Genomic DNA, 25,088 nt, shown 5'->3' on the forward strand with positions numbered 1-25,088 from the left:
AAACCATCGCAGGCGCGAGTTAGAAACAGTACACGATTTTGACATATGGCGTATTGATCTATTTAAACAGTTTCTCAGCAGCGTTTATTCATTCTATCAAAAATATTTTAAATTGTATACTGACTGTATGCTGTTTTAGAAGTATTATTTCAAGAGTAGGAGTGGCAAGATTTTATTTTCCAGTTGCTGAACGTTAAGGTAAAAGGTCTATAACACTAAAATCCGGGATTGATTTCCTGCAGTGGACACCGAGGAAATAATGTCACTTTACGATTAATAAAAAACGTCGAACTGTTATAGGAAGGCGGAGGAAATTTCCAAGAATTTTTTGCAAAATTCGCTGTTTCTTGAAGGTAAAGTGAATCTTCGCAACTGTTTCGTAAATCTTTTCTGCTTTCGAGACTCTTATTCGTTCATGTAACAATTTATATTTATTTAATTAACACCACGTTTGCGTGTTTCGTAACAATGATATTTCAGAATTCAAGTATCAAAATTCCCAGGACTTGTTTATATTAATGTGTAGATAACGCAAGGATTTGCTGTTATTTACATGGAGTGTCGTAAGGGGTTTAGATACAAATTGCACCTTTCTCTTGTTTCTAATTTTGTAGCTCGTGCCTTTACTTTATTTCATGCCTGTATATAGGAACAAGAATCGGTTATCAATTAACACCAAAGAACGAATATCTATGTATAACACTATGTAACACAAATTTTGTTCCTGGATAGTATGTGTTATTTCTTAATTGCTTATGTTTTAAAAGTACAGAAAATGGCCATTATTCCTTTCAAACTTTGCTTTTGTGAGATAATGAAATTTAGAAATTAACCTATTTTCTATGTAAAAACAGGCCAATTTGCACATTTTCATTTATATAAAGTCTGAATAAAACAACATGTGAATCAAGAATTACATGTATTTATACTAAAGGTATACAAAAATGTTTAGAAGCGAGTAGTTCTCTGAGATTTGCAACTATGATGTAAATCATTTTCACGTATCAGCCTCCAAATATAGTCTCCCATCATGTTTTCGTTATACGCTCCCAGGTCACAAAAGTTAAGTTTGAAGAGAAAAATAGGTCTTTTCCATTTACTTTAGGCATAAGCAATTGGGAAATAACACTTTCAGCCCAGGAACAAGAAAAAGTAAATTTTGTTATATAGTGTAATAGAAAAAATAAGCACGTTTAATAAAACACCACAAGTTATCAAAGAAACCAGCCTTCATTTAAGCCCCCATTTAGCCCATTAACTCCCAGTTTGTGTTTTTGATTTCATACGGAATTATTCTTTACTGTACGACACAGCCACTTTAAGTGTATAACATATTAACGTTTAGACAATTTTTAGTTTCGTTTATTAGATGGATAATACATGTAGGCAACAACAGCTTGAATATTTTTATAGTAGATCAATTGCTATATAGCTTCTCTCGATAGTTACACGTATCGTATCTTCTTGACTTTTTGGGGTTTTTTACTAAAACAAATTGTAGCGAAGTACATAATGGACTAAAATGTTTTCTGTAATAAGAGCACCTGTTTTATAGTGTAGTAGTTCGTGGTAGAAATTTCTTTCATTGTGTTATTACAGAGAAAAAAAGATTGATCAGTTCACGAAGTTTGAGATGAGAATTTTGTAACTAAGAAGAAAAAGATGACAAAATGTTCGCAAGAAATCCGAATTAATAGCTGTTAATCAGTTATACCATTAAGAGATGTATTTGCATATCCAAGACATTTAAATTAGTGCGTAACCATAGACTATAGTATGTCATGTTAATGGACATTCATTCAGATTACAGTGCAGGTGGATGATTCAAATACAACAAAAATTAAGTTTTTAAAGTTTGACACGAGTTTATTGTTAGGTGTATGAAAGGCCCATTTCGAGGTAGTTAAATAGGTAACTATACGTTAACATTTAGTGGATAGTTACCATAGAGCATAGGGTATGTATAATTTGATGGATAAGTATCGCAGATTGCGAATGTTATGATGTAATATTTGACTTAACCAACAATAACTCCGTAAAATTATGGTGGTAATTTAATACAATAATAACTGTTTGTTTTATTACAACTTGAAATTAGAAGTTGAAAGTAGTGTACACGTGCACACAATCTTAAACAATTAACATTTACAACAGCTTTTACAGGTTTGCTGTGTTTTATCCACTAAATATTGATTACCACTTATATATAATAGAGCTTGTTTATTGAATTGTATGTTTTCTAGAGTCATTCTGATAATACTGTATACGAAGCACAAGTACATAAACAGGAGAAACAAACACAAAACTTTAAACTAATGATTGGTATTTTTATGCCTGGATATTTAAATCATCTTCGTGTACTAATTTGGTTAAGTATTAGGGTGTTGGCAGTGTTCTTTATACGTAGATAAAGAAAATTACTTAACAGTGATGTATTAATTTGGTGCAGGTTGTTATTCTAAACACCACATTTCATTTTAATATACTGTATTGATTGGAAATAATTATACACGATGAATATAAAATGTAAATATTAAGGGATTCTTCCTCTATGTAAAAAGAACTGCGTTAAGAGTATTGATAGTTTGTGAATGGCTGGTATCCAACCAATCGGACAGTGCCATACCAGCGTTATATAAGTGATGTTAAGCGACTGGGGTTACGCTGTTTATGTGATACACAATTCGCTAAGTAGAGGCGTGAATGTTGCCTCCAGAATTGCAAAATATACATTAATATGAAGTGACCTCAGTAGATGTGTAACTGTTCGATAACCACTGCTTATGAAGCATAAACAAATGGCACGAGCGAAGATGAATGCAAGTGGATGCTCTTTTCATGTAAATACAAATTTAAATTACTTGGCAACAGACGATGGAAAAAGAGAACACTATCTACAGAGACATGCTGGAGGACCATTACAAGTGTAGATTGCATCTCGTCTCATTCAGTGGCGTTGGAGGATTGCACACAACTGATTACACACTCACAGCTAATAGATGGCAATATTTTAATTTTTCTTATTATTGCTTAGGAAAAAGGTTCGTCTTCCAGCAAAGTAATATCAAGCATGCAACAAATGCGGTGAACTGTGCCTGGAAATAGTGGAACGCTTCCAGACGCGACTTGACTGGCAAAAACCCTGATATTTGTCAGGATGAATATTTTGATAATTTCCATGTTTTTGGGTAAGTAAAAATAAAAAAGAGTAACTATAGCTCTTAAAAAAACACTGAATAATAAACAGAAAACGTACAATACAAAACAAAGGGAACTGGAATGAATAATATGCTCGAACTGTAAATGATTCGTGGATCGTGCTCCACTTCTGATGAAATATGCTCCATAGTGTGGGATCATCGATTTGCTGTCATACTCGATCAAACAAGAATAAGCTCAGTGGGAGATGGGCGTTCATAACTAGTTGTCTTCTCTTCAGTCTCTTTTTTTACAATTAGAAGTGGTTATGCTTCTTGCAAAGCTATACAAGTAATATCAAATTACTGATGTACCTAATTTTGAACCGATAAACTAGAAGAAAGGCCGCTTTCCAACTTTTACACTATTCTAACCAAATAATGTGAACTGACCATTACTTCCGTTACAAACCCATGCATTGAAAATGCGGGGTGCGATTTTTGGAAAAAAACACAAACCAAGAATCTTCAGATTCAAAGACCGTCGCCCATACCACTATTTTACACTCGGTCCATAAAGCTGTGTAGATTCACTAAACAGTTGATATTTATTCAAAATTGAACTGTATCAGTAATTTGTATAATCATAGCATTTGTGTATTATTTTGTTGTTGCTAATATGCTAGCATTCTTTGTCATAAGGACTGTGTAGGACAACCACGATGCAAGACTTAATTATTTTATGATTTTAAGATTGATCTATCGGCTTCAAGTAGGAATACATGCAGAAGTAAGAAGTAAATTGTAGAATAAAATAAAAACTTTAACATATTAACAATCGAAACGCATGACAAGTAATACTGGAGCAGTGAATGGCTTAGTTCCAGTGTTCTTTTAATTGCCATAGGAACCGGTGTTTTGATGTATTGTCATAACGACCAATCATCATACTTTTAACAACAATGCGCATAGTAACAGAGTCACTGAAGTGTAGGAGCACGTTGCTCTACTTCCATATGTATTCCGTTTTCTCGCAACACGACTAATCACGTGACTCCAAACTAATAAATAAGTAATAAATATGAGATATTTGGAAAAAGAGGACATTAAAGTTCGTTACATGTAATTCGGTTATTCTTATGGCAGAATAAAAATTAAAGTATGTAAAGTAAACAGTTTGTATTTTCTGCTGTAATTGTTTCTCGTATTAATTTTCTTAGTATTTAAAAAAACTCTATCTCGAATATAGAAGAATGAAGCCCCTATACATTTATGTGTCTCCTCCATATTTCCGTGTGCGTACTTGCTGTACTTTGACTGACCACTATTCAAACGACGGTGGGCCTGGCATGGCCAAGCATGTTAAGGCGTGCAACTCGTAATCTGAGGGTCGCAGATTCGCATCCCCGTCGCGCCAAACATGCTCGCCCTTTCAGCCGTGGGGGCGTCATAATGCTACGGTCAATCCCACTATTCGATGGTAAAAGAGTAGCCCAAGAGTTGGCGGTGGGTGGTGATGACTAGCTGCCTTCTCTCTAGTCCTTACACTGCTAAATTAGGGACGGCTAGCACATATAGCCCTCGAGTAGCTTTGTGCGAAATTCCAAAAACCAAAACCAATCAAACGACGATGGAAATAATGCATTGTTTTATTGTAGTTTTGGACATTGATCTATGTTAAACGACATCTTGTAGCGTGACCTTGTCTTTTTCATTCTTGTACTAGCTGTATTGTCAGGTTTTAAGTTTTTTAAAGTTTATTTTCCTTCTTCATAATGCTTTCAGCATTGTTATACGAATAAATAATAAATGCATTTTTGTTAATGCAACATTTATTAAGAATATTATTCCGCTTCTTAAAACCGTTAACTAATTCCATAGTTCTGACGAAAAATAAAGCATCACATTTTTTAACTTGTTGGTTCCTGACGGTTAGAGCGCTCAATTTACTCCCTGTTGGCCTCGGATTCGGAAATCATTGCTAAATGTATTTGCGCTTTCAGCTCTGGGGATATTATAATGTGGCAGACACTCTTGCTGTTGATGACAAAGAGCAGCTTGAGAATTTACGGTGGGTGGCAAGGGTGAACTGGGAAAATTTCGAACAACCCGTTGATTTCGCTATTGGACTGACCCTGATCTCTTGAAGGGGCTTATTCAAGGCTTAATTGAAATTAAGTAACAGTATTTTTCAAAGGTCAGTAGTTTATCCTTCAGTAACTAGAAATTTTATTTTTAATTTATATTACTAGTCCGTCAGGACTTTCGGTTAAAATGATTGATTGAAATTAAGAACAAAGCTACACAATGGGCTGGCTATCTGTGCTCTACCCACCACGGGTATCGAAACCTAGTTCTTAGCGGTGCGAGTCCGTAGACATGCCGCTGTGCCACTGGGGGGGGGGACTAGCTCGTGATTGCACCGACCTCTTGTTATCGAGGTTATGCAGGCGCGTGACTAAAGTAAACACAGCAACAATGAGCGGCCTTCCGTGACGTAATCGCTATTAGTATAAGTACGGTTTCCCCTACATAATCACCTAGTACTCCGTTAATTTTTCATGAATTTTATAAAAATTAGACATTGTATAGAGGCAGAGGTTTTGTGTCAGGTAGCGGTTTGAATACTGAAAGAGAACCGCCCCAGTTAGTATAGTAACCTTTCCTTTCTGTAGTGAACAAGTATGCTGGTCAAAATGTTTAGCTTTCAGATGCAGCAAAACATTAACGTTGCATTAATTTTCGTCGAAAGAAACAAATGTACACTTCACGATTCTTGGAAGCTTCTGAGACCAGAAACATTTTTTGTTTGTTTCATAATACCAAGTGTGAATTTCTTCGCTTACGTCAGGCTTAGCGGATGTACCTTTCCTAATTGCGGACCTGCGAACGTGTGGAACTTTTAAGTATTCCACGGTGAACAGACTGCAGATAGAAAGTTTTGTTAGCTTTGAACTAAACAATATCGTTGATATCACGTCGTCATAACTTTGGAATATCCGTTAACCTTTTTTTTAAATCCTGTATGTTGAGACATTGACCGTCTTTTGTTTTATTTATCTGCTATATTGGTTAATGTCACAAACTAAATTTTGATCAACTTAATTAGTTATCTGATTAAAAAAAAAGAAATTATAAAGGACTGTTGTAAAAACTTGGCAGTTATTAGGTTTCACTTACCAGCAACTGACTAGTTATTTCCATTAATAATTTACTCAGTGTAAGCTGAAATGTGACAAAGGCAGTGACAGAATCAGTGGTGAGTTCACACAAAATGCTGAAAGTAACAGAAGTAACAATCAATGAGTAATGCTAATTAGATGAAGTTATAATGTTTACCACAATTATTGACAAACAAATGCGAGAAAAGCAAGGTGAACAAATGAGTTAGTTTAGTATGTGAACTCTTTCTTTTATCCTGGTTTATGGTTTCTGTTCGTGCTGTACGATATATTGTTTCAAATGTCCTCTTATTTGTCACAATTAAGCCAAGGTGTTTGGTAATCTTTTAACATTCTCAATTTTTGCATCAGCCCATACATCCTTAAAAATGTTCATGTTGGAACATTGCAGGCCAAGCGATGGTTGAGTGTTCCATTGGCCTATCTACCATTTACTGTAATAATTGGGTTTACTGTCTTGCTGGATGATGAGTCGTGTTTAAAACTCTTAGAGAACTGTATGATTTATCAGAAGCTGACATCAGTTTTATGTCATGCTGGTTGAGATGGTAGCCTTAAACTGTATTGGTCTCCACCATGCTACAGCTAGTTTTCATTGACCGAACAGTTCAAACTTTATAAGAGCCCACTTTTCCAGCTCCGCTTATTCCACTATTTTTGGGCCTATACGCATATTTAACTTATGGTTGGGTTACTTCTTCGCAATAGTAGTTTTTGAGGAACTTCGCGTTCATTGAGGCCGTTTAGTATTAAACTCTACCTTACAATTTTCAAGGCCTCTAGTGGCACAGCAGTATGTCTACAGACTTGCAACGCTAGAAACCAGGTTTCTCTACGCGTGGTGGGCAGAGCACAGCCAACTGAGTAGCTTTGTATTTAACTTCAAGCAACATTAACAGCTGTTCTTAACATTCACACCTGTATTTACACCAAAGTTTTAATTAGATCTGTACTCAACTGTTGTATACCTCATGAACGTCCGATTTAAGAGTTTCGGTTTACTACCTCGACTATTTCTTTTGTTAACAGTGCCAGTTTAACGTGCCCTCTGCTGTCTTAAATACATCTAATAGATCATGAAGTGTATATAACTAGCTAAGACTGAGCTCTTATGGTTATCTTGTGATATATCATTTTTGGGAATCATCATGGGATTGTATTAATACTATATTCCGCGTAATACGAGTGTAGCGTCAGGGAGCTTATAGTGCTATGATACTTTCTGATTGGTTGGGAGACAGTCAATCGCTCTATAAACTGAGACATTCAGTCGTACTACGCCTTGTATTTGCTACATTGATTTTTCAGTTATGTCGGTATACGCTATTTTAACATTTGAGCATCGGTAACTAAGTTCTTTTTGCGCTAGCTCGAAGTGAAATTCTAAAAAGAGATATTTAGCTGGATAACGTGGACTTGTTTTTGAAAAAGAAAAAAATGTATGTATGAATGTAAAAAAACGACAAAGCAACTAACAAAAAACCCTGTACAAGAATTTCTTGTATTCAGTATCGGCGAGTAATGGCAGAATTCGCACCTGGTCTAGCTACGTAGTGTCTGTGACACTGAAACAAGGTATTACCTAAGGATTCTCGTGGGAAAGATTCCTGTGAAGTTGTACAATACTGCATGAAAGTAGTGATATGTTTGACCATTGGTTTAAGTAATGTTTTTTATATATATCTCCCAATTTGAGAGGGGAATGACCAACAGTCTTGTGGGTTGCATCATTGTTTTACCTACGAAATACTGTTTTCTTACTTTGAAACATATTTCACAGACTTCAGTTTCTTATTAAATGCAGAGGTAAAGGTATTGTTCTTTGACTGTAAACATTTTAGATTACGTTAAGTGTTGAATAAATATCGCTTTATTTTGTTATATGTAATTTTCAGTTTCTTTCGTTCCCAAAACTCAGTCAGAGAATTCAAATTTACTGTAATAAATTTTTGTTGGACCTACTATTATTCTGTGGAGCCAACCTAATTACACTTAAATGTTAATGCACCTGAAAATACCACGTAGTAGGTAGGAAGGAGAACATTTTACTGTCTTAACAACGTAATTTGTTTATTGAGAACTTTCTGCTTATTTTTTCTGACGTTTGTATTTCCATAGGCCATCCCTAACTGACGTGATTTATTACATTTTCCAAGTCTTAGTTTTTGGAGAAATGACATTTCTCAGGAGTCAAAGGACTTAATATCAAGATGAAAAGTTGTTCACTGAGGGGAGGCAATTTTCTGAAAAAAATTGTTAGTTACAGAAGTTCTCTTAAATGTTAGATTTTCCACAACAGTGCAAAGATCTTACTCAGAAAGGAGAACTGCCATTATGTGATGCACTCAGAACAGATGACAGACTTACTTCCTAAGGATTTGTTTACAGTAGTGGGAGTCTTAAATGACTGAGGATTTTCTTAACGGTATTTACCTGATTTCGAGACAGGATTGAAAGGTCTACAGGAATTGCAGGTTTTCACCAGTTAGAATGAAACAATCCTAGATTTGGCCATGGCCGTCTGAGAACAATTAGTAGAGACTGGGGGTGTTGATGGGGTAAAACGTCTACCATTTAAAGTTTTACTTTACCAATAGGTGGGACAATGTATACCAAATGGTAAGCTGTTGATCCATTGAGTAATCATGAGCCTCTTCAGTATGGGAAATATCCTGCCAGAGCGAACAAGGGTCGTCAAGGAGTCTAGGGTTGTACATAAAGAAATGCAGAGATTTGATGCTTTATGGGGTGTGGGTGTACTTGAGTGGACCCGCTACATTTGCACCCTCGATGCTTTAGATATTTGAGCATTTAACTTATAGAGCCCATAGGTAAGATGATTATATCACAATCACAGGCTTCTATAAGTAAGGCTAAGCAAGCAAAATTTCCCCCGACATTTATTAGTGCAGCTGAATAGGATCCGCATCATTTTCTAAACAAGTTCTGGTATACTATGCTTTAAAATGGCTGGGCTCAGAAACACAGGATGTAATTCTTTTTTTTTTTTGGAGCACTCGACTGAGGCACAACTCTGGAACTAGACACCAATCTCATTACTGAGTTGCCTGGATGGATTTGCGTAGTAATGGACTGAACTGTTCATCAAACTGAGTTCAAAGCTCACAATAGAGGTGTGTGTTTGAGAGGTAGACCGTATAGATGGATGACTTGCATTATTTTCACGGTAAAGCATATCTTGTAATGACCTAAGTATTTGATGAGGATATCTTCATACACAGTTTCATCAAGGAGCCACTTGGTGAGGCTTCATCTGGGAATCAGAGATATTCTTATTCCAATGAATATAGTTTAAGCAAAAACAAGGTTTAAAGTAGTAACTTTATCTTAGTTACAAAAGAAGAAAAGTCTGCTATGGTAATCTCTCAGACTCCTTTACTCAAGTGGCTGCACCATGTCAAGCTCAAGCTTTGTCAAAGATAAACAAATAGCAAGCATTTTTGAGTATTTTTTAATCAACTACATTGGTCGCCACTGAGTGGCCCCTCGGTGTGGATTCCTGTACGTGGTGAAGGGACCTTCCAGTGAAGGTTCTGTTCTTTCAGTTTACCTCCTTTGAAATCTAAACATCCACCCACGTGTTTACCGTACGTGGTGACTTGTGGAGGAGAGGAGAGGATCCTGGTGGTTGAGGGGTCCAACTCTAACACACCTGTTTGGCCTCGAATTCCTGTAGACGGGCGGCCTTGGGGTGGCCTCCCTTGGGTCAATTGCCTAGTCCACTTAGGCCAGGGTCAATAAAGTATCAGTGTTGGATGTTATCAACAGGTGTTGTGGACATTGTATCTGATGCCGGTGTTTGGGTTTAGTGCTCACAAAACCCTGGCGTTACTGCAGTGTCCTTTTTTGGCATTGTAGTGCATCCCTTCGTAGGGCTACATGGTGGGTGAGATGAGCGGACACCAAAATATTCTTTTTTATTATGAATCCTCCAAATAAAAAACTTAAATAAAATTGTAAAAAACAGTCCATAGGTAAAAGGCCATGTTTTGAAGATTCTGAGCAGCAATCTTCAACATCTGTAACACCTGCTGTACCTCATTTTCTTATACTACATTCTCTTTCAGATAAAACTTTAAGACAGATGTCTCTTTGATTCAGAAGGGACTAGAGAGACTTGCTGCCTCTCCAAAGTAGTTAGTATAGAAGTTTTGCTCTGGTGGCATATTGGTGGAAACATCCACATCTACACACAGTGAACTCCTCTTGCATTCAAAGGCAATTGGGGATATACCTATTGAGGTTACACCTACTTTGAATTCATCATGAGGAGTTATTGTTGAGAGAAATTTGAAGAACATTCGCGAGTCAGAGATTCTCGCTGGTTTCTCCACCCATGGAGTTTCTGCAGTAAAGGGTATCTCCACTCGCAAAGATGGAATTATGATGCCGACCAGTGTCCTCACTCTGACATTTACATCACCATCCACCTGCCACCATCAAGGCAGGCTATCTTAATTACAGGGTACGGCCATACATTCCAAACCCTCTCAGATGTTTCCTGTGTTAGTGATTTTGTCACTCGAAGACATCATGTCGTGGTTTCTTGACGTGTGCTCATTGCAGTGGCAAGGACCACGATGCCTATTAGTGCGAAATGGACCCTCATTGCATCAACTGCAATGGCTCTCACCCGTCCTACACTCATTCTTACCCTGAATGATTAGAAGAAAAAGAGGTGCTGCGTTTGAAAACTATTCAAAACATTACTTACTCTGAGGCTCGAAAGTTGATGTCCACCACTTCATCTCGGACGTATGCTGCTGCAGTTCATTCCATTATTACAGTGGGAGTGCAGACGGATCTCTGTGCCTCCAAAAGAATCGTTCTCAAACCAAGTGAAGTCTTTGACTTCCACGGTTAAAAAAGTTGATGAATCAACTTCAACACCATCTCTTTCCCTTAACATACATTCCAAAAAATCTCAAGATCCACCTCCTTTGGTTCCAGATACGTACATTTCCTCGGGTACATCTTCTCCCACCCAAAGATGCAAATGCTCTTCCAACAGCGCAAAGACCTGCCTAACCGACCCAGGGCAGAGTCCATGGAAGTCGATAAACCTCCCTCAAATAAAGACAGTAAAGAAAAATTACGTGGTCGTAAACAGAAGGATTCTTCACCCAATTCATCTACACATAAATAAAAATGGCTACCTTGATACAATGGAACTGTCGAGGTTTACGTTCTAATCTGGATGGCATCAAAACACTAGTTGCTTCCTACCATTCTGTATGTCTTTCTTTGCAGGAAACATTTCTGCAACCTGTCTATACAGTCACCTTTCGGCGGTTTTCTTTGTACAGAAATGACAGGCTGTGTGATGGACGAGTGCATGGAGGGGTGGCACTTTTGGTTGATCAGCATGTGCCCACCCTGTTTTTGCTACTTGGTACACCTTTGGAGGCTGTAGCCATTTGTGTTTTCTTGGGTTATACCATCACTGTTCATTCTCTCTATCTGGAGAAACCTATGATCAATCAGACCTTGATGCTGTCATTGAACAGTTGTCGTCTCCCTTTTTAATCCTAGGGGACTTTAATGTACATCATCCCCTCTGGGGAAGTGCTGATAGTGATGGGGAGGGGTCGCTCCGTAGAGCGTATGCTCTCTGTTCGCAACCTTTCTCTTTTCAATAGCATTTCTTATACGTATTTTCACGTACATAGTCAGTCCTTTACTCCTATCGATCTCTCAATTTGCTCCTCTTCATTATTGTCTCATTTTGATGGAGGGTTGAAAATAATCTACAAAGCAGTGATCGTTTTCCTATAATTCTGAGAGAGAATGGCCATGGTTGATGTCACCTGACCCACATGCCCCAGTGGAAGCTGGATCTAGCAAACTGGCCCTCTTTCACTGCTCTCACAGAACTTTATCCTACCATCAATTGATGACTGTGTGGCAGCAGTGACTGACTGTATTATACAGGCAGCTGCTTAATGTATTCCTAAAATCACGACATGATTTCCACGATATCCTCGTCCATGGTAGAATCCTGCCTGCCACATGGCATGGAAGGCCCAAAAACAGGCCTAGGTGACTTTTCGGAGGTATCCCACATTTTCGCACTGCATCACTTTCCAGCAGACACGTGCACATGCTTGGTGGTTAAGACGTCAAAGTCAGAAAGAATCTTGAATTAAGTTCACAACAAGCATATATTCTACCACCAGTTCCAAAGTCATATGGGAAAAGATTTGAAAGGTCAGTGAGCAGTATAATTCTGTACCCTTGATTTTTGTCTCTGATGGCCAGGAGGTAGCTGACACCCAGAGCATTACTGATACTCTAGGTGAAAGCTTTTGCTGGGTATCAAACACTTCTGCTTCTTTTTCCACTTTCTTAGCCATCAAGACTGAGACAGAGCAATCACCTCTCTCCTTTTGAGCTGATTGTGTCTATGACTGAGTTTCACCAGTGTAAAGGGATGATTATAAAGTGGCCCTTCATCAGTCTGGCAGTACATCGGTTGGACCTGATGATGTACACTATGAAATGCTGCACCATCTATCTCTTGCTATTCTTCTCTAAGCCTGGGAAGGATCCCAAGATTCTTTCAAACTTCCGTCCAATTGCTTTGACGAGCTGCCTCTGTAAGACCTTAGAGAGGATGGTTAATGCTCGTCTCGTTTGGTTCCTCGAATCAAACAACCTCCTCTCGCCCACCCAGTGTGGGTTCCGACAACAGTGCTCCACCATGGACCATCTGATTCGACTTAGCGTCAATCAGAGAAGCCTTTCTCAAACGACAATATCTTGTATCAATATTATTTGACATTGAAAAGGCTTATGATACAACCTGGAGGTATGGCATTTTGCGAGACCTCCATATATATGGGTTACGTAGCCATTTGCCAATTTTTATTAAAAAATGTTAATGCATAAGAGATTCCATGTTCATGTGAGTTTGGCACTTCTCACTCTTTTCTACAGGAACTTGGAGTCCCTCAGGGCTCTTTTGAGTGTCACACTCTTTAATATGAAGAATATTGCTATCACTAAACAACTCCCTCTTACTGTTGCAAACGAGCTCTATGTCAACGACTTTCACATCTCATGTCAGTCGTTGAACATGAGGTATACTGAGTGGCAGCTACAGACTGCCCTCAATCATTTACTGAAGTGGGCCACAGCAAATGGCTTTAATTTCCCCCTCTCTCTCTCTAAAACTGTTTAAATACACTTTTGTCACCAACGGGGTATTCACCCAGATCCTGAACTCTATATTGGTGAAGTTGTGCTGCCTGTGGTCCCTGCAACAAAGTTCTTGGGGTTATCTTTGACCATAAGCTGACTTTTATACAACACATCAAGCAGCTATGGGTCAAATGTATGAGAGCACTGAACATCCTCCATGTCTTCCCTTCCACCACCTGGGGAGCAGATAAATGTTCTATGCTAAAGATATATCGTGCTCTTATTCAATCGAAACTTGACTATGGATCACCGGTCTATGGCTCTGCCAGGTTGGTTGGTTGGTTTGGTGTATTATGGCACAAAGCAGCTAGGTTATCTGCATTGCTCTGCCAGGACTTCGGCCTTAAAGGTGCTGGACCCAATTCATCATCAAGGACTTCAGCTCTGCACTGGGTCTTTCTGCACTTTCCTAGTTCAGAGATTATAGAGAGTCTCATGAACCTTCTTTGCACCTCTGCCATTTAAAACTGTCTTTGCTATATGCTTTGAAACTTCGTTCCTTACCAAAGTATCCCACCTGGGGTTGTGTTTTCTTTCCTCGGTGGACCATACTTTTTCAGAACAGACGATCTGCCATTGCTCCTTTTGGCCTTCATATTCAGGCACAGTTAGATGAATTGGGTCTTTCCTTGGATAACATTGCTGTATCCACTGTTCAGCCCATCCCACCATGGCTTCTTACAGTCCCCAAATGTGACCTATCTGTAAGTCATCTGAGAAAAGCAGACAGTCCTGATTGGAAATACTGTCAGTTATTTGCTGATCAACTTTCGAATCATCCTTCCATTCCTATTTAGGCCCAGCATGGCCAGGTGGATTAAGGCATTCGACTCGTAATCTGAGGGTAGCGGTTTCGAATCCCCGTCGCACCAAACGTTCTCGCCCTTTCAGTCTGGGTGGCGTTATAATGTGATGATTAATTCGTTGGTAATAGTAGTCCAACATTTGGCGGTGGGTGGTGATGACTAGCTGCCTTCCCTCTAGTCTTGCACTGCAAAATTAGGGACGGCTAGCGCAGACAGCCCTCGACTAGCTTTGCGCGAAATTAAAAAAAACAAACAAACCATTTTTATTTATACAGATGGTTCGAAATCAGGTGACTGTGTGGGTTCTGCCATGGTTTGTTATGGTTCAGTGGTTGTGTGCAGAATTCCCTCTAAATCTTCTGTGTTCACTGCTGAACTGTACACCATTTCTCTTGCCATAGATCATATAGAAGCTAAGCAGTACTCAAATTGCACTATTTATACTGACTCGCTTAGTTCTCTACTGGCCCTGGAATCGCTTCATGTTAGTTCTCACCCTGGTCTCGCCGATATTCAAAATTGACTAGCCCATTTCTCTTTAAAATCTACTACTATCCAGTTTTTCTGGATACCGGGTCACGTTAGTATTCGCGGGAACGAGCTTGCCGGCACTGCAGTTAAATCTATCTGCTATGGTACTATCACTGCTGTTCTATACAGATGGCAATCAACTTGGAGTGAGCAATGTGAAAAGAAGCTTTTCCAAATAAAAATAAAATCCTATATTGGACTTTGGGCATCTTGCTTCCGTAAGGATAGGAAAGAGGAAGTTGTTCTGACAAGACAACGCATTGGTCACAGTTTTTTAACTCATCGTTTTCTTTTATCTGGGACTGATGCATCAATGTGTTGTCTGTGTAACGCTTAGATCACAAATAAGCCCCATTTTACTGTCTTGCCATCGTTACGATTTTCAACGACGTCTCCATTTTAAACATGTTCTGTCTCAAGGTTTATCCGTAACATTGGACAGTGTTATTGGCGATGGTGGCACTGCCTACGTTAGAAATGTTTTTAGTTTTTAAAGGCCATTAATATTTTTATGCAATTTAAGTTTTTAATTTATACATTAGACCTTTTTTTAATGTGATTCATTTTTAAGAATCAAAGTACATGTAGTTTGATTTGAAATTAGAAAATGGTTGTAACGTCAAATAACTCGAAACCACGACGTGGAAAGCCAACTTCAGGTAACTAACGTTGATGTTTGAACTTACCCGTTAGTCATCTTGGCGAGTTAGGATAATTAAAATTATGCTATAGAAAGTCCTTTACAACTTGTATAACTGCAGTTTTTCTCTTACTGCTGTAGACTAGACGTAAAAATTGGATTTAATGCTATTTGTTTTTAATTCGAAAAATAAACTTTGCCTTGTTTTACTTTAACTTCCTTTTGTAGATTTTAATAATTTTACTTTAATTTTAGCTTCTTACCGGATGTTTAGCGCAGAAAGTCTCGTTACTTTGCGCATAAACACCAAACTAACCAACCAATCAATCAACACTTTATATCTGTATCGAACTAATGGGGTGCTATCTGGAGGATGGGAGTAGATCTAAAATGTTCTTTTTATTTAAGAGGGTTTAGTATCATGCTATTTAGTCTGCGAAACGTATCTGCAACGTTTCAGTCTAATTAAGTATGCGCTGAAGAGAATACAATGGGAGAGGTTTAGCAACCTTTTAAGTTTGATTTTGAAAATTTGTGTATAGTATTTCGGCGTAGATAAGGTTTTTGTTTTGTTTTTGAATTTCGCACAAAGCTACTCGAGGGCTATCTGTACTAGCCGTCCCTAATTTAGCAGTGTAAGACTAGAGTGAAGCAGCTAGTCATCACCACCCACCGCCAACTCTTGGGTTACTCTTTTACCAACGAATAGTGGGATTTACCGTCACATTATAACGCCCCCACGGCTGAAAGGTCGAGCATGTTTGGCGCGACGGGGATGCGAACCCGATACCCTCAGATTACGAGTCGCACGCCTTAACACGCTTGGCCATGCCGGGCCCCGTAGATAAGGAAGGCAATCTTGAAGTTGAAAGAAGTAAGTTGTGCACTCCTGCTTGTAGGTGAATTGTTTTTTTGGTCATATTGTGGGAGAAGTAGTCACAATGTGGCTTGTCTTAATCTTTGACCCAGCTTGTTTTACATTATATTACTAACTGTTTGTGGCCAAATTCGCTGAAGTTGCTACACTGTTGTCTGCCTTACTATAAATGAAATGCAGTTCAGAATAAGTAATATGATTAAGAATTTCTGTTACAGAAACATGCCATTTATTTATTATTAGACCCAAACTTTGCTTGTCTAACAACTGGACAGTACTGAGATTATAGGATAGCTGCGTTGATTGTTGTCATGGCCAGCTCAACTGTGTAATAGACAAGCACGAGACTTAATGAAGCCTGGATAACTGAGAAATCCACATTATATGTAATTTAACCTGGCAACAGGTTTAGCACTTTGTGTCATAACGCAATTATTGAACAGTAAAATACTGTAACAAGACTATTCAAACTTTAAATTTTGATATTTAGCTTACCATGTTGTTACTTTGCTTTATATCTGGGAACCAACCATTCCAAATTTTACATAATACAACTTGTGAGTCAGTCACATTATGTTGGTGGCACTGTCTGTCTGTAGTTAATTACTTTCAGTATTCCAGTAAAGAGACTGCTTTTTATGGCTTTCAACTTCATTTTTGTGTTGCTTGTGGGAAAATTGAAGACTCAATTAGCTTTATGCAGAACGATTTTGGTCCACAAGATGAAAAATGGTGAGAAATAGTTGAACATTTTTAGCATAGGGACTCTCTTTATGGTGACGAGTCACCATAGGTGAATAGGTGATGACATGCATTTTTATGAATTTTCTAATGCCTAATCTATACATTTTCTGTATAGGCTAATTTCTACAGATGCAGTGGTGCCAATTTTATTCTGCATCAGGAAGTCTAGTGGCGGCAAATTATTTGAATGGTAGCTGTTTGGTACTTTTACGCCTATTACTACCTTTGGGGGCAATTTTAGGCAATTCTTTATTGGGTCAGTGTCTGTGGATCATTGTAGAGCTGTAATGCCTCAACTGTAAAAGGCAGTTGCTCAATGAATGAAAGTATAATATTTACATTTCAAGACCTTAGAGAATAATGTTACTGTTGTTTCCTGTTTGTGTTTACACCTCTGAGGGTTGTAAGATGTAAGAAGACAATGAAGTGGCTGAGTTCATCCTATGACTAATCTTAATCAGGTGACTTGGATCTTTTCAATCTTATCCATCTGTAAAGCACTCGTACAGATAATCAGTAGTACATAATCAAGGATTGCACGTATGAGATTTTGGTAGAATATAAGTAGGTTTTGATGTTCTGCTCTATTTACTGCTTCAAGTTTTCATTGCGTGCCTCTGGTAGCCTTGGTTATCACGAGGTTAACGTGGTTGAGATGCTTGCAATTTTTCTTTTTTCTTTTTACCTTTGTTAGAGCCACTGCTGAACACTAGAACATAGTTGGCAAAAGTTAACACTCAGCATCTGATTGTATTATCAAGGTAGGCTAGATCTATGTTAAAAAGAACTGGTGAAAATGATGAATCACGAGTTAGACCAGTGTTGATGGTTATCCAGTCTAATTGTCAGCTTGTGTTTCATGATGCATCTTCTGGTAATAAAAGCAGCAACAACTTATTATAAATATTACACCTGTGCTTATTCTGAGTATTTGTCAAGGAATGGGAAGGTGTATTCTACTGTAAGCATCTTCCAGATCTCACTATACTGCCAGGGTGTTCTGATTAGCTTCAAATTCAGCAGCATTGGTCCAGGTTTTTGTTCCACTGTGATAACCATCGAATGATCACGATAGCAATGGCTCAATTCTAATAGGCAAACCTTCTAGTTACAGCCTTCTTCTATATCTTCTCATTACATGACATTTCAACCTGGAGTAATTGGCAGCATATGAAAACAAATCGATTTATCTTTTCAGAGTTTTGGTTCACTCATTGGTGGTAACTTTCCGTTTTGGATTTCAGTCTTTATTATGTCATCAGTATTAACTGAACATTTTCTCATAAAGCCTGTATTTCAGCAGTTTTACAGGAGCATAATTGATGCTGGCTATGTGCAAGTTCGTTGACTATAGGGTGCCATTCATGTCATCATCACAACAGCTTTTGTTCTATCAACAGGGCGGGGGGGGGTCTTCTATGGTCCTTGAGCCTTTGAGTTTAGAGGATGTGGAGTTATTTTCAGAGATCCATTCACATGGAAAGTTGAGAAATAACTGTGCCACATGCCCAACACCATGTTTGTTGGCATACTACAATTTCAATTCAGTTATATAATGTAATTGTAGTCTAAAACCTGAGGCAGCAAAGGATGTATTTTCCCTTACAGATTAGTTAGTATTTGATTTTTGATCCATCACTTTCAGATTTATCTACAGTTACGATACATTCTGATGAAATTCAGTATGCTAGTGGACTATCAAAGAAGAATCAAATTTTCAGTACCGAATGGTCTGATTGTATTTTAAAGTATGTTTTATCTGGTAATTGCCCAATGTAGATCTGTTGGTGTCACAGATCGGTAACTATCTTCAACTTTGTCTCCATATCTCGAGCCTCATGCTTGGGCAGTGGATGGATGCTTTGATATGTGCTGTCAGTACCTTCCTATCATTTATTTTGCTTCGCAAGATACTGCAGAATTGTTCTGTGTACTACTTTGTGGTGAATCAGGTCACGGATAGCGCTAATCTAGGTCTACATTACGATTATCCAAGGATAATTATTCTGCGACATGCGACAAAATATATTAAAAGCAACTGCAAATGAACAGAGGCCACAACAGTCCACGATCATTTCAGTTTCGCATTTGGCAATTCGCAAGAAGTTTCATACTGGCATAATTTTCACAAAATGATTTTTGAAGAAATTGTGCTGCTGAGAAAGAATCAGTAGTTTCAGGGTACGAAACTAGATGGGACATGTTTCCTCTTGATGGTGTTAGTCAAAAGATAATATTTCTAATAAAATCTCTCTTCAGCAGTTCATGACCATTTTAATTATCCGTTTAGTGTAAAAAAAAGTCATGGACTTTGTAATACAATTGAACATTTTGGTATGTCTTACAACTCGCATATCTATTTCAGAATGATTTAAGTTTTACAAGAAAACTTGCTCTGTTATTAGAAGATTACTTCCACAATGGAACTCTGCATTAGACTTTCTATCTATAGCTCCATTTTAGTTGCTATATTCAGTTTCTTTTAAATATTTAACTCTCAGTATCAAACTTTTCCAAGCAAACAAGGTCATGTATAATATGCAATATTGCATTCATGGTGGTGCTATAGATGGAGGTGGATGTATATTTACACATGGCAGTGAAAGTGTTGAGCAATACTCAGTGAAGTTCGTCAGGATCTTGTTTGAGGGTAACATTATGATAATCATGTAGTTGGTTGAAGAATTTTTAGCTAAATAGTTTTAAGATTGAAGACAAAATAAGTAGTAGCCCCTATAAAGAATGGTAGTTTTGTTGATTTACGGGAGTTTTTTATTTTAACCATGCCTAATTTTGAAACGATGGACTAAAGGAAAGGCAACTAGTGAACACCACCCACTACCAGTTCTCGTGGTACTCTATAATCTTTCATGATGGGTAATGGGATTGACCGTAAACAATACCACCTCTTAGCTCAAAAGGTAAACTTTTGGTGGCGAGTATCAATCGCGAATCGAGCACCAAACTACAAGGCAATACCAAGCTTAAGGATGGTGAATAATAGATATGTATTTAACTTTACTACACCCACTATTTTATTTCATGGTAACGATACATTCTTTTATCAGTAAAGTTTGTTGCAAAAACAATAAAACAACCTTAACTCCAGTTGCGATCTGTTTTGTTTGTTTTATTAATAGATATTTTGCTTGTGATAAAAGTTAAAATGTTGGAACTAACACTGATCGAGTTGAAGTAAAAGTAAATTGTAGTCGTAATATATAGCTGAACATAGTTAAACAGTTGACTGAATCAGTGGTGAAATTTGATCTATTCAATAACCACTTAAATTGTTTTTAATTTTAAAAGTCGTAACGTGAATGTTTTACTAAACTGTACAGTAATGTAAGAGTTTGATAATTATATCACGCCTTGTGTATGTCAATTTCAACAAAAACAAATTTTAGCACAGTGCTATTATTTTCATTTATTTTACCACACGTTAAGACGTATAATTATAGAAACAGTCGCATTATTCACTGTAGCATCTAGTAATAAATAAAGACCCAGAAAAAAATTCATTATTATTATTTTCTCTTTTAGGGTTTCATGTCACTCCAAAGATCGGACTCATCTGTCCAGAAAGCTGTATACTTATCGTGGTTGGAGTGATCATTGGTCTATTGCTTTTCTACACCGGATTGGAGCGGGTTGGACCTCTGACCCCCAATGTTTTCTTCCTGTACATGTTACCACCAATCATTCTGGACGCTGGCTATTTCATGCCCAATCGTCTCTTCTTCGATAACATGGCGTCAATCTTGTTGTATGCTGTAGTTGGCACTGTTTGGAATGCCTTAACTATTGGATTCTCTTTATGGGGTGTTGGACTAACCGGACTTTATGGAGTGGACATGCCTCTTCTTGACACGCTGTTGTTTAGTTCAATAGTATCTGCTGTTGACCCCGTAGCAGTGCTAGCTGTTTTTGAAGAGATACATGTGAACGAAGTATTGTATATCTTGGTGTTTGGGGAGTCTTTATTAAACGATGCTGTCACAGTGGTAGGTATATATTTCTTTGTGGCATGTTACATGAAACACTTTGAATAAGGTAACTTCACAGGATGTATGCTTTACATCATATATAGTTTCAAGCTTGGTCAATTAAATAGTTATAAATAGACAGCTATAGGTCAGAAATACGCTTTTAAACTACTATTTGCTAAAATATGCTTTTAATTAGCATCAGTATTTTAGATAGATTAGTTTTTAGGACCTAAACATGTAAATCAGCTGCATTCATATTTTAATATAAAGTTTGAAAACATCGACCATAAAAGTCTTTGTTACTGCGCACGGGTCCCCCGTTGGTACAACGGTAAGTCTACGGATTTGCAACCCTAAAATTAGAGGTTCGATTTCCATCGGTAGACTCAGCAGATAACCTGATGTAGCTTTGCTGTAAGAAAAACACACACCCACACTGCGCACGGAACTGACACGTTTGATTTAACTGAGATACTGATGCATTTCTAGTACATTAGCAATATGTGGAAGACGCGTTTTCCCCTAAGACCGTAAAAATCTGATGCGTAACTGATTCGCTTTTTTTTTTCTTGTTATCGTAGAAGAATATTAATATCGTAACAATAGATCTATAATATGTTTGACAAAGCTTAAAAACACTTCTCTTGCACACGAGTAAGGGTAGGAGTGCGTATGTTACAATCTTTTACAAAGTTCCATTCGACATGGTATCACGTATTTGATGTCAGAATTGTCAACTAGTAATTATACTATACATTGCTGATGTAGCTACAACTCAAGGTAGAGGAGAGTAAATATCAGATACAGTATACAGGGATACTAAATAAAACTGCAGATGTACATTTCGAAAGTTCTAGCGGTTATGCAGATGAAATACTCGAACTGTACAACGGACAGGAATTTATGAGTATCACCTTACTCTTAGCAATGTTAGTGTGAATTAGTTCAATCTTACAAATTTGTACATGTATTTTAAATATACTGTAGTAATATTCACTTTTTGATGTGTACAACAATCTTACCATATTTTGTGTATAGACATTAGTAAGTTCCGAATTGTATCACCATTCCTTCTCCATTAGTCCGACCCCGTCCTCATTCGGATAACTTGCTTTAGTTTTCAACAGAGCCATACAAACATTTATACGGGTCTGTCGAGAAATATGTCTAACACGTACCACTTGTCTGAATTATTTGTTGTAGCTTCCACTAAAATATGCATCAATGAAAGAAAAGTCTACTATAATTGAATTTGATATTTATCTGTAAGGTACTATCATTTCAATATTTGTTATGGGGAATCCCAGGAAAAACTTTGAGTTAAAATCGTGTAACGTATCTTCATTATGTTACGTATTACAATTTCAAATAGCCTAAAACTCAGTTAAATGATAATCTAGATTTAGAAGTTAAATGTTTGTATCAAATTTATGATGCTTGCCAAAAAAATTAATCAGTTTTCTTTCTTAGTACAAATATATTTTAATATGCAATCAATAACACAATTTACAATAATAGCTGTTACAAATAATGGTCTATATACAAAAGTCTTACAAACTTGCAAACGATATTGAAGCATTCTCTGGTTCAGCACTTCCTTTCTCTTATCAGGAGTTCACGATGAGCAAATTAATTTCGAATTGATGTAGATACAATTCGTTGAACAGAGAAGTAACTAGTTCTGTATTCTTTCTTTCTCTGTTGATAGTTTTTCCACCTATGAAGGTAATTAATATTTCAATAAAAAATATTATAGTCCAATGTGAATCCGCTGAAATAGTTTGTTTGTTGAAATCTATAAATGTTTCTGGTCAAGTATCTGAAGTTCCCAATTAATAAGCGTTATAATAGTTACTGCTGAGGTTTTCAAGGTTTTATAGCACCCCAAATATAGCAAATATGGGTTGTACTTCTGCAACCACCAGCAAAACTTGGAGTGAATTTTATATCCCACATTATATATATTTTGTTTGTTTTTGCATTTCGCACAAAGCTACTCAAGGGCTATCTGTGCTAGCCGTCCCTAATTTAGCAGTGTAAGACTAGAGGGAAGGCAGCTAATCATCACCACCCACCGCCAACTCTTGGGCTACTCTTTTACCAACGAATAGTGGGATTGACCGTCACATTATAACGCCCCCACGGCTGAAAGGTCGAGCATGTTTGGCGCGACCGGGATGCGAACCCGCGACCCTCAGATTACGAATCGCACGCCTTAACATGCTTGGCCATGCCGGGCCCATTATATATAACTTACTCTAGTGATCCTTTCGGTTTGTGCAGCGTTTATGATTTTTGTTTGTGCTGGTTTTTGTTTATGAGCAAGCCAATAATATATATTGACTCTTGGCGTGTCACATTGAGTACATTTATAGGTGTGAGGAGAATTTTTAGAAACTTCAGCCTGTACATCAGTATTAGCGATACACTAATGTTTACATACCACATATTGTTGATTTCTTACACTCGAAATTTTTTCTACAACTTTTAGAGAATAGATGGTAATTTGGGAATTTCGCAATATAAATGTAATAGTATAAATTAAGAACGTTTCTAAACATAAATTTAATTTAAACGTCGATATTAAAAAAGACATAACAATAAATCCGTCAACAAGTTCAACAACTTTTGTAATTATTGATGCTTAACAAGCAGATAATTTATTACAAGCAGTAAGATAAAAACCGAAACTTTCATTCATTCTCGTATCTGAAGAACGTATGTATGCTGTTGGTTCATTGTCAGTAGTAGGATGGACAAAACTGGGGAAACAAATAAATAATAAATGGTTGGCCACTTTCCTAATGTAAAAACCGTCCAGGTTATTCTGATTGTAAACACATTTTTTGAAATAAGGAAAATCGAATAAATAAAGCTGCATGTATAGATTATGAACTTGTTTACGCATGAAGAGTGAACCTCATTAATTTTGAGAGGTACGTTAACCAAGAAACTTGGTAGAAACGTTTGAACGTCTAAACCTTAAATACCACTAGCTACATACGACGACACGGGAATAAATGGTAATGATGATACTAACACAGTATCGGAGCACACATGATGTGTAGAGGGGGGAAAACACACCTTTCTAGAGACGATTGATTTCCTGACTTTCCTCAAGGTAGTTCTTGCTATACTGACGTCAAAGACGGCATGTGATCTCGTTCTGTACACGCAAAACGTTCACTATAAATAATAGGTTGTAATATTCACAGCTAATACACTTTTTATAATGAAGAAATAAATATATTTGTTTTCACTTTAGTTTATATTCCTTACTACGGTATAAATACTGCTTTTCCTCGCAATTGTAGAAATGCCAAAAATACGTACTTGTAAAAAAAAAAAAAATATATATATATATATAAATGTATTCAAATAATGGTATATACTTAAACTAACATTTTAACTATTCAATGTAACTTTCGTATTTAAAAAAAGAATAATTATATATTGCCCTGTTTAAGCAGATATGTCAATACATTTTGAACTGTTTAAAGCTCCGTGGCAGTTTTTGACTATATAGGTATTTAAGTATAAACATGTATGTATATCTGTGCGTAATATTGATAAGTGAAATATTCCGTTTTTACTGTTCCAGGTTTTATACCACATGTTCGAAGGTTATGCGGAAATGGGTCAAAAAAATATTTTGCCGATCGACTACCTGGCTGGAGTGCTATCATTCTTTGTTGCTTCGCTTGGAGGCGCTTTCCTTGGTGTTGTATGGGGTATTCTCGTGGCTTTTCTATCTAGATTTACTCATCACGTGCTAATTATAGAGCCATTGTTTGTATTCGTGCTGGGATATCTCTCGTACCTCACCGCAGAATTGTTTCATTTGTCTGGAATTGTAGCGTAAGTATAATAGTAGCTGATAAGGAAAATGTAAGTTGTAGTCAGTGCAATTTTGATATGTGCAGTACACGTCAAAAAGAACTTGTGTATTTTTATAAAATTT

At 37.2% G+C, this 25,088-nt stretch overlaps 1 protein-coding gene across 1 annotated transcript in view; it reads left to right on the plus strand.

Moving 5' to 3' along the window:
- LOC143256938 (sodium/hydrogen exchanger 3-like) overlaps positions 1 to 25,088 on the plus strand; it is a 73,062-nt gene that overhangs the window by 11,950 nt on the left and 36,024 nt on the right. The window contains exons 2-3 of the mRNA XM_076514841.1: positions 20,682 to 21,142; positions 24,729 to 24,985. Of these exons, the coding sequence (XP_076370956.1) occupies positions 20,682 to 21,142; positions 24,729 to 24,985 (718 nt within the window). The remainder of the gene's footprint in view (positions 1 to 20,681; positions 21,143 to 24,728; positions 24,986 to 25,088) is intronic.

Source organism: Tachypleus tridentatus, chromosome 7 (assembly GCF_004210375.1).
Source record: "Tachypleus tridentatus isolate NWPU-2018 chromosome 7, ASM421037v1, whole genome shotgun sequence".
NCBI classification, from domain to species: domain Eukaryota; kingdom Metazoa; phylum Arthropoda; class Merostomata; order Xiphosura; family Limulidae; genus Tachypleus; species Tachypleus tridentatus.